Here is a 14,077-nt window from a genome sequence, read left to right as displayed (position 1 = left end):
CATAAAAAATTGACGCGCGGGAAGTATACTAGTCTATGCGCGCGGGTATGACCAGTAAATAAAAACGGAGGAATGACCAACGACAAGGAAAAGGAAAATAAATTAGTAGAATATAACCTCACGCGAAGAAGAAAGAGCAAACCCTATCTCAAGGACTTCAAAGTCAACATGAATAATAAGAGTTTTATTGGTAGGTAAAACTCCTTTCATTATTTACTTAAAAGTTTTAGGTATGTTCTCGCTATTCAATCAGCTTAAAAGTGCAAGGAATTGACTTGGGTTTTTTTACAAATGTAAGGAAAATGTTTTTAAATACCAGGAAAGTCAATTTATAAGACTGGCAGTTCTGATCTGGCCATACTTATCAAAAATGACGTTTTGACATTGTCAGTATTGTATTGTCATATTAATTATTTTATCTTGCAATAACTATTTATTTTAACTTATCGACGAGTCTTACAAAAGAGCATACTTATAGAACTATAATATAATCGAGACAAAAATAAACAAAATCATGCCGTTAGAAGAAGATGACTCTACTTGGTTGGTATACAATATAATATCAATGACAAATCAAAATAACACTCGAAATAGATCCATGCCTAATTTCATTTATAATAAATACATTTAGTATAAATATGTTATCGTGATTGTTGTCAATGTTTTAGGATAATAGAACTGGAATCAGTTCTATTGGACGATTGCTCTGCCAGTGATATTTATGCTGTCTGCAAGGGAAAATCAATTCCTGAAAATATTCGAGCTGACGTGTGGCAAGTGTGCCTAAATGTGCAAGAGAAAGGAAACCAAATGCTGAGTTTCGATGAAATATTCGATCTACCCAATCAGCACACTCTGAGAGAGGATGTCACTAAATTCGTGGAAAAACTAGGCAATGACGAGGACGATAAAGTTTCGGTGACTTCCGACTTAGAATCCGTACTGACGTTCTACTGCAAGTCGCGAGGGGTGAAGTACGCCGCGGAAAATGGTTGGATTGAATTGCTTCTGCCTCTGCTCAACTTAAAACTGCCCCGTTCGGATACATACAACCTATTTGAAAAACTTCTGGACTCATACGTGCCAAAAGATTGTAACAAAAATGGTACCCCTTTTCACATATTATGGCTGCTGCTTCAGTATCATGATCCCGAGCTGTGCTCCTTTTTAGACACCAAAAGAATTACGCCCGAGCAATATTGTCTTGTGTGGTTTCAGAGCCTATTTGCGGGAACTTGTGCATTGCCGGTTGTGCAAGCCATGTGGGATCTGTATTTCCAGCAAGCCGATCCTTTCTTTGTTTTTTTCTTGGCCCTAATCATGATTGTCAATGCCCGCGAGCATATTTTGGCCATGAAAAGCGATACTAAAGCGGTCATCATAGAACATTTGATAAACATGCCGTGCGCTCTGGAAGCGGAAGACGTGAATGACTTTTGTGCATTGGCACAGTATTACGCGCACAAAACTCCGACATCTTTTCAGGCGGATATTTCTACTTCCCTCTTTGGAGTGGACGCTTTGAATATGCAATCCAAAATCGTATCGCAAGCGCTATGTTTACCGGTGTCCGTTCATGAATTGGTGGAAAATGCCACCATGGAAATGTCACCCGATTCCGAAGGCGTGCGCTTCTTTTTGGTGGATTGCCGTCCTGCGGATCAATATAACGCCGGTCATCTTTCGACTGCATTTCACTTAGACTGCAATCTCATGCTCCAGGAACCATCTGCATTCGCGACAGCCGTTCAAGGCCTTCTCAGTGCCCAGAGGCAAGCCCTTGCTGCTCATTCGCTTGCGGCCGGAGAGCATTTGTGCTTTCTGGGTTCAGGAACGGTAGAAGAAGATAGCTACACTCATATGGTTGTTGCGTCATTCCTTAAGCGCAATATCCGTCACGTTTCTATGCTGGACGGAGGATACACGGCAATTCATGACTATTTTGGGAATCACATGGTTGACTGTTTAGAAGAGCACGATTCGTCCCGTTGTTTAGTTTGCGCTCCCAATCGAAAGTTGGAATCGACGGAGAGGCCTGTTCAAAAGGTAAACACTCCATCGGTAGATCTATTCAGCAAACTGTCAGCAGCGATGCGGACCAAATCACAAGAGGTGAAGGGGCGGTTAATTGACTATATCGTTAATCCAAATGCCAATTCCCCACTTTTAGAAAGGCACGTTTCTAAAAATGACAAAAATGGAAAACGATATCGCAATGTTGCTCCAGTTTTTAGCATAGACGATGAAAACGACGCAGTGCTGGAATACGAAGAGGTGACCACCGAGGAAGACAGCTCCCAGGAATCAGTATGTTTAAGCGTTTGGTTGAAAGGTTCTAATATAGTCAATTATTTCAAATGTCAAGAAGTCATGATGAACGGCTTCATGTACGATGCCTACTTAGTTATCACCGCCGGCCATTTGATAATACTGCGCGACGACGAGAGACGAAAAGGCTACGCGCAGATTATAGTTCGACGGTCCCTCTCGTCGATTGTTAAAATCACTGCCAAAAAGCGGCATCCAGAATTGATCACCATCAAATATGGAGTACCCGACGGGGACACTCTGGTAATTAAAGATATGGACAGGTTCCTTATACCCAATGCCAGCGAAGCGACAAAAATTGTATCAAATCAAATTATCAAATATTTAGATCAGCGATATTCAAATTCTAGCCTTAATTGTTTGGCAGACAAAATGAGCCCGTAAGGTATTTATATTATAATGGCATTTTTAAAAATTATTAAACATTCTTTTCAAGTCATATATTTGAAATTTGTTTTTTGTGCAATGACTATGGTATGGTTTCCAGTTTTGTTGAAATTAGATTCATGTCTATTATGTATTATGTAGATTAAACTATTTTTTCCATTACATTATATTATTCATCATTTATAAATTATGAGTCATCCAAATTCAGACTCATATCTCTACAAAATAAAATATATAGTAATTCATAAATAATAATTAAATCAATTAGTATATTCAGGGTTATAGAAAATGACCTTCATTGTTTTTTTTATAGATAATTAGGACAAAAAATAATTTTCATTTGGCTAAATATGGATGTGTGATGAAATATAGAGAAATGAGTTTGAATATGAGTAATCAATCATTGATTTGCAGCTACAATGGCTGTTTTTAATTTAATACAATGCTTTTAATCAAAAACACAATATTCTTCATTTTAATTATCAAATATAATATTAGCTGTAATATGTATATAATATATTATTCACTTTCCCACATAGTACCTCAGAGGTAAAAGAAAGATTATTTTTTGCTTGCTTTTGGTTGTCTTAAAAATTGTGTGGTCCACAAAATATCCACTCTGAAATAGTGGTTGTTAAAAATAAGGTTGACATAACGCTGATTTAGATAATAAGGTTGAATAATTTTTTACATTAACTGTATTATGTGAATAGTTATTTAATAGATGCCTACTTAATAATAATATATGTTTTTGTTAAAATTGTAATTCCATGCAGTCTCTCGAATAACTTGACGTCTAAATTTTGAAGTCTTGCCATTGAATTGATTTACTTTTTATTTAGTTATGCTTAATAATAGTACTACATATTTATCTATTGTTTCTAACTTGATGCCTTGTCTGGTATTTCTCATAATTATGTGTTTAATTTTTTTTTCATTGTCTCGACAGTTTCCAAAATATCTTTATCTTTATCTGTAATTCCTAGAATATTCATAAAATATAATTTTTATTGAAAATCAAACTTAAAGCAAGATTAATCATTTTTTTTAATGTGATATGTTGAGTTATTACCTACCTTATTTGTATGATATAAATTGAAGGCAAGATAAGATATTTTTTAAAGTGAATGATGAGTTATCATTTCTTTAGAAAAGTTTTCCGACATTATTCATTTCCAACATAAATGGTCAATTATTGTGTAATAAACCATAATTATTTTACAGTATTATAATAATAATAATATTTGCAAATGAAGAAACAAAAAAATTAATTATAATAAAACGTGATAACTTGACTTATGACGTTTTTTTTGAGAACCTTCGATATGATAAAAATGCACTAACTTTACATGGGCATGTTACTTATCATTGTCGTGGTTGTGAACTGACATACATTTTAAAAATGGTTTTATTTAATTAAAAGACCAAAATGCTATGATCTGTTTTTATTGAAAAATATTTTTTATTAAAATCATTGTAAAAAATAGCATTTACAAACACCCGTATGAGGCGTTTATTTTCAAAAACTATTTTTAATTTTAAGTAGCAACCCTAAATAACACAAAATACCTTTTTGAGAAATTAAACCCAAATCAGTTAATTATAATCATCATCATCAGTCTGAATCTATCCACTGCTGGATGAAGGCCTCTCCAAACTGATTACAATACTAAACTTACGTATTATTTACAAGTGGGTAAATTATTTGGAAACTTATTAAAAACTTTATTTTGAAAAGCATGCTTTATTTTTGCCGATCTCAACAAAATATCCGGCATCTAGAGATTGAGGAAATCAATCTAGGAAGTAAGGAATAAGATGTCGTTTACCACATATATTTTAAATGTGGTCTTATTATGGAAAATAGACGCCTCATATTGTACAATAATTGTGAAATAGGTCAGTTCACCTCCAAGGTAATTCTGTTGTAACAAATAATACTGATTTTGTGAAATTGTTCAATGAATACAGAATCTGTATGACAAGAATTGTGATAAAAGGTGTGATTAAGTATTGTTGATTACTTTGATAATTGATGCAATAGTAAATGGTTTTGATATTATTTCAGTTTCATGCCATTTTAATTTCTAACTACTTCGCATCTCAGTGCTTAGAACACGGCTAGTCATCTGAAACTAATGCGTTTAAAAAGTATTAATGCCAGGTGGGAGGTGGCGTTTTTAATGTACAAAATATTAAATTATGTTTCCTTCTTCCAGTTACCTGTCTAACAATTATTATACATTAATTATCATGTTCCGAGCATTCTAGATATTACCATTGACTATATACGATGTATGTTAATATATTTTGACTAACTCCTGTTTCATAGTGCAATCTGCTTCATTTATTATAATATAGTATTTATAATTTAAGTAGAGAATATATTTACCAGTTTTATAAAATGATTGAACCTTTGTTCATTAATAATAGTTATATAAATTGACACGATGGTAAAGCGATTACGCATCAGGCTTATAATGAGGTGCTGAAGATTAAACAAGTACACGTGACATAATTGAACAATGAGTTTAGAGCAGTTTTCACACACTTCTTGGTCGTTCCTCGTGACTACCTTGAAATATTGTCATCTTTTGAGTAACCAAGACTTTCCACCCCTCTCGATTCTCTGCTTCTCTCAGGGCTGCCCCCAGTCAGCTCCAGTATGCTGACGCTCTTCCTCTGCTTCGCCTTCCCTGGAGGTTATCCAAAACCAACAGTCTCTCCAGGTTATCCAAACACAACACACCAATTATACATGTAAAACAATATTGTAATGTGCAACTGCTTTGTATGAAAACTTAGCAATTTTACCTAATATTTTATTTTATCTTATGGGCGTGGTGTGGTTTATAAAATATTGGTCATTATTTGCTTAACAACTAGACGTGCGTCGTTCATGCACAACTGACTTGAAACATGCGAGTCAGAGGCTGCCCGTGAAACAATCGTACACCAAGTTTTATACACATGCTTCATGACTGATTCAGATGTCAAGGCTCAAAACTACGTTTCCATCCAACCAACGTCTTTCGTGAATGCTCTGAAGTTGGGAGCGAGTCATTTGGTACTTTGTGAATGCTGTGAAAGCAAGAGTGATTTGGACGGTACATAGTGAACCCTCTGAAGACAGAAACTAGTCCGAAGGTTCTCCATGAATGTGGCGAAGAGAATTTTTATTATTTGTGTCTCAAATGACCTAATCAGTAACGAGACATGAAATGTAATTGACGCAAAAACTTATGTTCAAATTTAAGTGACTTGTTTCCCATGACTAAAAATTGAAAATATTAACTTACGAAAAGTTTTTTTCTTGTAATATTAATGGATCATTTGAAAACGAAATCTTGTTTCCAGTGATATATTTAACTTTGAAATCAATTTACCTAACTCGCTCACCGGTGTACTTGTATTTGTTCAATCCTCAGCACCTCAAATATTTGATATACCTACCACATTGAAAATATGGGATGGGGGGCAAGCAAGACAAACCGATATGGACATGAGAAGTGATGTAAACACTGCTTGCAATATAGTGATCAGACAATACGCAGATTAAGCCTAACTTAATTGATTGTGCACATTGTTTTCACTGTGGTACCACATTGTCTTTGATTAAAAATGACAACTAATATATTTTTTTCTATTCGTATTGATTCCAAAAATATTTTTTTTAGTAACCATATTATTTTGTTAGATAAGCATCGTTTGCCAGAGGCTACGCTATCCATGGAAGAATAGACACATTGAATAATGATTAGTTATGAATAGTTTCATATATTATGTATTTATGTAAATTGACCTAAAATAAAATTTTATTGATTGAATTTGTATTTTGTTTTACCATTTGACCACCGAAAGAATTCATTCCATTCGTTTTTGTAACATACCTACCTTTGAAACAACAGAATGATAATTTTTTTTTTAAATATTAACATAACAGACCACGATAGCATTGATTACGCAGTATTTTTCAACCTTATTGAGTTAGTGACACACTTTAAAACTAACGACGCAATGGGAAACACTGAATTACAGCAATGAAGCACATTACATAAACACCCAGAAAGCTAGAGAAAATCACCTAGATGTATTGTAATCTCACCGGTAGTCAAATCCAGAACCCTTAGTATGAGAAGCCAGTGCCTTGCACATTGACTATGAAAAGAAATTTGAACACTTTTAAAATAAACCCTTGTGAATATAGTGCAAGCGGCGCCCTACTATAGACATTTTGTTTGGATTAGTTATTGTAATTATTTTAGCCTTGTAATACTAATTTCTTGCTCTCGCTCAGGCGATGTGAAGATTCTCAACGAAGGTTCAGCGAGCTTATGCCGGGGATCTGCGAGAATTTGTGAAAGCTTGGGAGAAAAAAATGCAATTCGAAACCTTTGTTTTAATTGAGTAGAAAAAAATTATCAGTATTCACAATGATTGAAATTTCACACGACTCTTTCTTCGACCATGTCCGATCCTAATAGGATCATATGGGCCTCCACAGAGTAGAGGTTTGTATTAACAGATTTTGTTTTTACGAGAAATGGATGTCAGCCATTTGCTCAACCTATTAAGTCCATACCCTGACCCACACACATATTGAAAAACAATATGTGTACTTGCCAGACCCAGGATTCGAACCTGGGACCCACGGCATGATAGTCCAACGCTTATAGTTAATAATACGCGACTAGTTAATAATAAAGCATTTTCATAGTTTAGCTTGGTTAGATATTTGTTGTAGGGTTTTAGGGTTCCTCCGACCAAAAAAGTTGGGGATTCACTGGCATTGAAGAAGTTTTTTTTTTATTTTAACTGAGAATTAGGTGCCGATTATTCATTACAGCAGAGGCTGTCGGCTGGGAGTAGCCTTATCAGTATTGCTTTGAAGCTCATGAAATAGAGATTCCAATGTTGTAGAGCTAATAGCTGTGGGTGTCGATAGCCTGGTGATTACGGCTTCATTCCGTCACTCAATTGATCATGAGATATAAAATTGAATGTCTACTTTGACATATAGAAAAAATAATATATACCAACTTGTGTTTATTTAAATAGGAAGTGACATCTTTTGAAATCATGCAAACCTCATGATTATTGCAGCTTACTCTACGCATATAAAATCTAAACAAACACGTTGATAATGTCACAAATAATATTCAAAGTTGATCGGGTGAACTTTTTGATAAACTCATTTTTTACAGCATTCACTGTGGCCCAGTGGGTAAAAAGTCTTTGAAGCTATAGATCGTAGGATTGATCCCGCATCTGATCAAATAAAAGTTCATCTTGTTTTTTTTAGTAAAATACCCATTTAAAAGAAGAAAAATACAATATGTTCAATAAATTTTATTGGTAAAATACTGAAGATGAAAGAAAATTCAACTTCAAATCAGTAAGGGTCCTCTTAGTAATATTTTTAGGGTACCCATCGCCTACCTCCCTCTTCACCACAGTGGGAGATTATGGAAGGTAGATGAAAAACACGTAATTTTCTTTCAGTTTAATGATTAAAATATATTTCACTTTTAGATTTACCAGTAAAAAAATAATTGCGATAGATCATGTTATTAATAAAAAAAAATACATTGCAGTGATTTGGTAACGAAGTATAAACTCATAAAAATATCAAAATAATAGTTTTATTATGCAGACAGAATATTAAAAATGTCATAGTTAATATTGTAGAATTAAAATAAATAAAACGCATAACCATATTCTAACATTCCATATCTAGTTACATAGATACTAAATATCGATATTACTTCTATGAGAAGGCGATTTGATATTATAACCATGACTATTAGCATGCATGCAGATTTAAGGCCAAATGCATAGACATAGATAACTGGATTTAAACATTGCTTACTTACGTCACCAAAATTGATGACATAGTGAAAAGTAAGAAAAATAAGCTACGGTTTTAATTATAAGTATTCTTATTAGAACGTCTAAGTGATCATAACTTGACATCTCTGCATTTGGCCATTAAGTTTTTCTAGAACTAGGGACAACACATTATTTAACTTAGATATTTCATGAGGAATGTTAAATAATAATTTTATTAAAAAGATGACATCACTAGATATGCCAGTCACGGCAATACTTGATTATATTTAACAATAAAATAATATACTTCGATTAAATCTAAATAATTTTAAGAGGCCCATTTAAGAAACCTGTAAATTTCATTGTTTTGGTAATACATTTTTGGTACAATATAATAAAATGGTCGACATTGCACGCAGCGATTTTATATTACGATACATATTATTCAATTAATAGCCCGAGGCATTTAATTCTCGAGATATTTTCAATATAACAAAGTATTACTTACGTTTTAAATATCACTAGGTATATATTTAGTCACAATAATCGAGATTTTTTGAGCATGTTGACAGTAATTTTCAGCCAGTTTAGAGATTATTTTAAAGACATCATCTCCGGCGAAAACTACATACAAAAATAAAATGTATTTTTATGCTCCGTAGGAATTATGTTTGTATATTACTTAAATAAGAAAAATAATTATGAGTGTACCTACATACAATTATTACTTACAACTGTTTACAATATTTTTCTCACCATAGTTGCTTTGAGATTTAAAGTTTAGTCTTTGTAAATGTTTACAGATATAGAAATAGTTTTTACATTGTTTTACATGTGTCTATTTTCAAAAACCGATAAGTCCATGGTGTTTCTGGTCTCATGCGTAACTGGTCGGTTTTTTCCATTGAATTTTATTGCAAATTAAAACATGCCCACCAGACCAAAGAATTTGGTATCTATACTTACCTATAGGAATTTTATATGCATTTCGTGTTAGAACTTTTGAAGGCAGTTTGATTTTCAAATCGAAGAATTGTACGTGTAGTTAATATAAGTTCATTCTTTAATTGACAGGCCCAAAACTAAAATGGCGGCTTCCATTCTCGTTCAAAGTATGTTGCTGTATTTAGATAAACTATGTACCTATGCATTTTTACTTTAAAAATAATTGTCGAGGAAGTATCATTGCATGAAATTTTATATTCAAATGTCTACTTTGATACAGAAATGTTATGTGATATGCATGAAATGTCAAATAGAAGTTAAATTTAATTATACATTATCCAATCCGACGAATTTAAGTATTTATTGTTTATTTTGGCAATAACTGCATATTATAGAATCATGCGTGGAATTAACTAATCGGGTGTATACGAAACTATTGTGGAATGTCATAGAAAAAGTGTGTAATTCTCTTCAAATGAATATGCAATGCAAAGTCACTTTGTAGTTAATTTAATCAGTGAACCAGAGGTCTTTATTTAGTTCAATTTCATACATTTGGGCTCGATCTTTATAGAAGGTTTTTTCAACATCATTTTTATAAACCAAAGTGGTTGTGATAAGTTATTATTGTATTTTGTATGAGTTTCGGGGGAATTTAGAAGTTAAAGATCACAATATATGTATGAAATTAGACATAAACTGTGTACATATTATTAGTTACATTTTGACTACTGTCGAACAAGAACTTGTCCACGTGTTAAAACTGCGAACTTACAATCTCCTCCAGTGTTCACACTTCCGTTTTCAAATGAACGCCTCCAAATTTATGCTCCCGTGTTGTACAGAACTGTCAATTATAAAAATATGTCTAAAACGATCCGGAGTGATGTTAGAATTATTATTAGTAAACTCTTGGTTTATTGCGAAGAAGAAAAAGAGTAGCATTTAAAAGGAGAGCCGATACATTATTTAAACATACCTGTAGCACGCATTGCCGCCATGACAGGTACGTCACTAGAAGTCTTCCACATGCAACAACAGCGACTTCCTGTTATCGGACAATATATGTGTGAATTATTGATTTTTGAAAATAGATGCATCACATATAAAAACGCAGCCAAAAATACAATACTGTACAGTAAGACGAGACAGTATTACTTATGCATATTTACAAAGCATACTAAATATTTTGTCGTAGGGTAAATTTCAAATCACTTCGCTTGGTTGCGATCTGCAGCCAAACGAGAAATGTCTATAATTAGATATTATAATAATGTAGAGTCGATTGGATTATTTTAAATCATAGTAAAAATCATAGTTATCCGGTTCTGGCGGTATCGGGGGGGGTTCCTGGGGGATGTCGATGCCTTCCGCATCTAATAGTCTCAGCTTGATATCCATGGATAGCAACGTTTCTAGATCACGTTCGCACATCTTGCTGGACATCTTGTTTCCGAGAAGAGCATTGATCCCGTCCGTCCAATAATCGAAGACCTGCTCATCAGGAGCGACGAAGTCCAGAGATGTCATGCCCACTGAGTCGATGGTCACAGAGAACGCCAGCTGGTGGGTGGTCTTTCGCCCTCTCAGGTCTTTCATATGCGGACACTCTTTGCCGGTCATCAGACCTTTGCAGTCGGCAACGAGAAGTTTGCTTCCCAACTCTTCCAGACTGGGGTTGCTCTTCTCGTCGCAGTCGCCATAGTGAAGGATTTTATGATTGGGCGACAGGCGGACAAACCAAAACTTATCCTTTATCCGCTGGCCTCTTGCGGAATATTTGGTGAATCTCGTTCCGTTGATGAGCGAGCCAAGGCGCTGCTGCTTTATAAGATCCATTATCTCCGGGGTAATTTGCTCCTTCAGTTCCACGATGGGCCTCGCGTGAGACTCCCACTCTTCCCTGTTGGTCCTCTCTTGTTGCCAGATTTGCGTGATCTCCGCGTATGTCAGCTGCTGAATCTTCTGACGAAATTTGTCCAGAGCCAGAGGCAATGAAGAGAGGGCTCGCATTATTTGCTCCCTCACCACGCTGAACACTTTGACGAAGTCCTCCGTAGTCGCCCGCATCTCTTTCCACGTCTTATTGAGCAGAACGATGCAGATGCAGAAGAATTCTTCGAATGGATTGTCGTGGGTGAAGAACATGGGATGGTAGGTCTGGCCCTGCTCGCTGGGGGACTCTTTGATTCTCAAAATGTCGCACATGAGCTTCACGAGCTCAATACTGGTCCGCCCGAAGGGACACTCGTGCTCGTCGGCTCGGCAACTGTTCTCCAGGACCACCTTGGTGTACGACTCCGTGTGGTTCCTGGCAAAGTAGATCATACAGTCCAGGGCCAGCGTTCCCGGAGAGTGCTCGTCAAAGTCTGAAACGGGATTCACATCGTCGGAGAAGCCCAACTTTTTGTAGTCCTTGGCGAATCCCGGCTGCCGTCTGGCTGTTACATCCGAGCCGGCGTTAGTCCCGTCGATTTCGAACGCAATGCGCATCAGCTCGTTGATCTTCGCCAGGGCGTCCTGATCCTGGGGATCTATCTTCACAATTCTCTGCTCGAGCAGACTCAGGCAGAGCGTCTGCAGGACATAGAGCTGATGAGCCATTTCAGTACCCACATTCGCCGGAGCCTGAATCACCTGACACCAGATGACGTTCCTCACTTGCTTCGAGCAGAGGGTGGCGCACATGATTTTGCGTTTCGTCAAATCAGCTTTGAGAAAGAGCGCATTTATGAGGGCGATGGCGTTCTGCTTGATCACCTGATTGTTGTCGGATGACGTCTGGAGATGCATCACTAGGTTTGGAACGGTTATCTCTTTCTCAACTTGGGAACTCCTACCGGTACCGTTCAACACGACGTTTTCTAATATTGACAGACACGCCTGCACAACCGTCGAATCTTGGGAGACGGACTGATTGTTTATGAATCCGGCGACTCTCCCGATGAACTGAGCTTCCAGTATGTCCCAAGATATCACTCCGTGATCCATCAGCTCGACGAACGAGACCAGGGCATGAGCGAGGGCGGCACCTTTAAATTTTCCGCCTTCTATGTTGGAAATGATAAGAGAGAGACCTTTTTTGTTGATGAATTCCAACGCGAATGTTATATCTTTGCTCAGTTGAGATAGCTTTTGGAGAGAATTTGTTTTATCATCGTTGTTGTTAGAGTTCACCTTCGACAATATCTCTTCGACGGCTCTCGTGGGCGACTGTTCGAGTATGAGAACTGATCCGTTTTTGATTTCGTTTCTGTTTTTTTCGGTGATGTAGTTCTTGTTGTTGATGTCCGAGAACTGTAACGCGTAATCCTCGGGGTTCGGGAGGCCCCACTGATTGCAGATCTCCTGGATGATACCCGAAAGAGGTTGCCGCTGGTTGAATTCTTTCAGCTGAGGCAACTTCTCCCGGTCGTTGATCATCTGAACGGCGATCTTCACTATGTTAGAGTCCTTCATGGTGCTCGTGTTTTTGGTGGATTTTGTATTCATTTATTTATTTTGAAAGAAGCATGGAGTCAACGGTTAGTTTCATTCGGCGAAACGAGAATGCAGTCGCAGTCACTAACTGCAAAATGCAATCATTCGAGACTCGACACAATTATTTTGACAGCGAGCGTAAATAAAAATTATAAAGACAACTTAGACAACACCCGGTCAAAATGTATTGCCAGTACTCGAAATTTGATTACGCATTCTACTAAAAAACAATACTCCTCAAATTACTATTTTATATTATAAAAATAATAATATTCTACAGCCGATGAAAAATTCAGTTTTGCCTTTTGTCAGTTAATGCCTCAAAATATTAAATAATTAAAACAGTATTTAATAGCTACAGTCGTAATAACCATCGATAAATTTTTTATAATATTGTACCTACTCTACAAATTTTTATTTTCTATTATTATAAAAGAAGGTAGTTTATATTATTTCATTATTTAATTTATTATGAATAGAGTAAGTTATTTCTTTAATATAATAAAAGATATTTATATAGTGTCGTATGTATTAACACCGTTAATTTTATTACTTACCTACGATTAATTTAAGCAGTGGAAAAACAAGAGGTGGGCAAGAGGGGTAGTCGCCCTAGGCGCAACCTGGGCTAGAGCTAAGAACTGGAAATTATGTTTAAAATTTTAGTTTGTCTTTATGTCGAGTTTCAGTGACAATTTAATTTTCAGTTCAGCCAATCATACTTATTTATAAAACAGTTTCGGTAACTTCGGCTGAACGTAGTGTTCAGCAAAATAAAATTAATAAAGCACCTTTAAATCACAAATGAAATAAAAGCATTCATCGGACTTAAGAATGTTATACCTACTCATCATCATCATTTATGGCATTACAACCCTTGGCGGGTCTTCATTCAGCCTCCTTCAAAAACTTCCTCCATCCTGGACGAGCCAGCGCCGACACTCTCCAGTTGCTTTGACTTTGAGAGAGCATTCTTATACAGTATACAGGTTTATGTGGTATTGCAACATCATAATCTATAACATCATTATTATAGAGGGTTGCAAAATTGAGTGATGAGAGAAAAAAGGTTCATGATGATGACAACGAATAACAAGTGTATCGCAAT

At 35.8% G+C, this 14,077-nt stretch overlaps 2 protein-coding genes across 2 annotated transcripts; one reads left to right on the top strand and one right to left on the bottom strand.

Moving 5' to 3' along the window:
* The first annotated feature begins 342 nt into the window (after positions 1–342).
* TBC1D23 (TBC1 domain family member 23) lies at positions 343–2,937 on the top strand. Its single transcript, XM_085958970.1, has 2 exons — positions 343–543; positions 669–2,937. The coding sequence occupies exons 1-2, from the start codon at positions 515–517 to the stop codon at positions 2,710–2,712; spliced, it is 2,073 nt and encodes a 690-aa protein (XP_085815096.1). The 5' UTR covers positions 343–514; the 3' UTR covers positions 2,713–2,937.
* A 5,119-nt stretch (positions 2,938–8,056) lies between these two features.
* Positions 8,057–13,142, bottom strand: Ced-12 (engulfment and cell motility Ced-12). Its single transcript, XM_085958959.1, has one exon. It carries the CDS (start codon positions 12,979–12,981, stop codon positions 10,780–10,782), a length of 2,202 nt encoding a protein of 733 aa, XP_085815085.1. The 5' UTR covers positions 12,982–13,142; the 3' UTR covers positions 8,057–10,779.
* Positions 13,143–14,077: the final 935 nt, after the last annotated feature.

This window comes from Rhyacophila brunnea, unplaced genomic scaffold (assembly GCF_057557595.1).
Source record: "Rhyacophila brunnea isolate RB1 unplaced genomic scaffold, BYU_Rbru_1.0 scaffold_11, whole genome shotgun sequence".
NCBI classification, from domain to species: Eukaryota; Metazoa; Arthropoda; class Insecta; order Trichoptera; family Rhyacophilidae; genus Rhyacophila; species Rhyacophila brunnea.
The sequence above is the reverse complement of the archived record's forward strand: the minus strand, read 5'-3'. Positions and strand labels throughout refer to the sequence as shown.

Excerpts from the sequence above, each read along its gene's own strand:
- Ced-12 (XM_085958959.1), bottom strand. The coding sequence starts at position 12,981 with ATGAATACAAAATCCACCAAAAACACGAGCACCATGAAGGACTCTAAC.
- TBC1D23 (XM_085958970.1), top strand. The coding sequence starts at position 515 with ATGCCGTTAGAAGAAGATGACTCTACTTG. Across the intron at positions 544-668 it reads GAAGAAGATGACTCTACTTG|GATAATAGAACTGGAATCAG; the intron begins GTTGGTATACAA and ends TCAATGTTTTAG.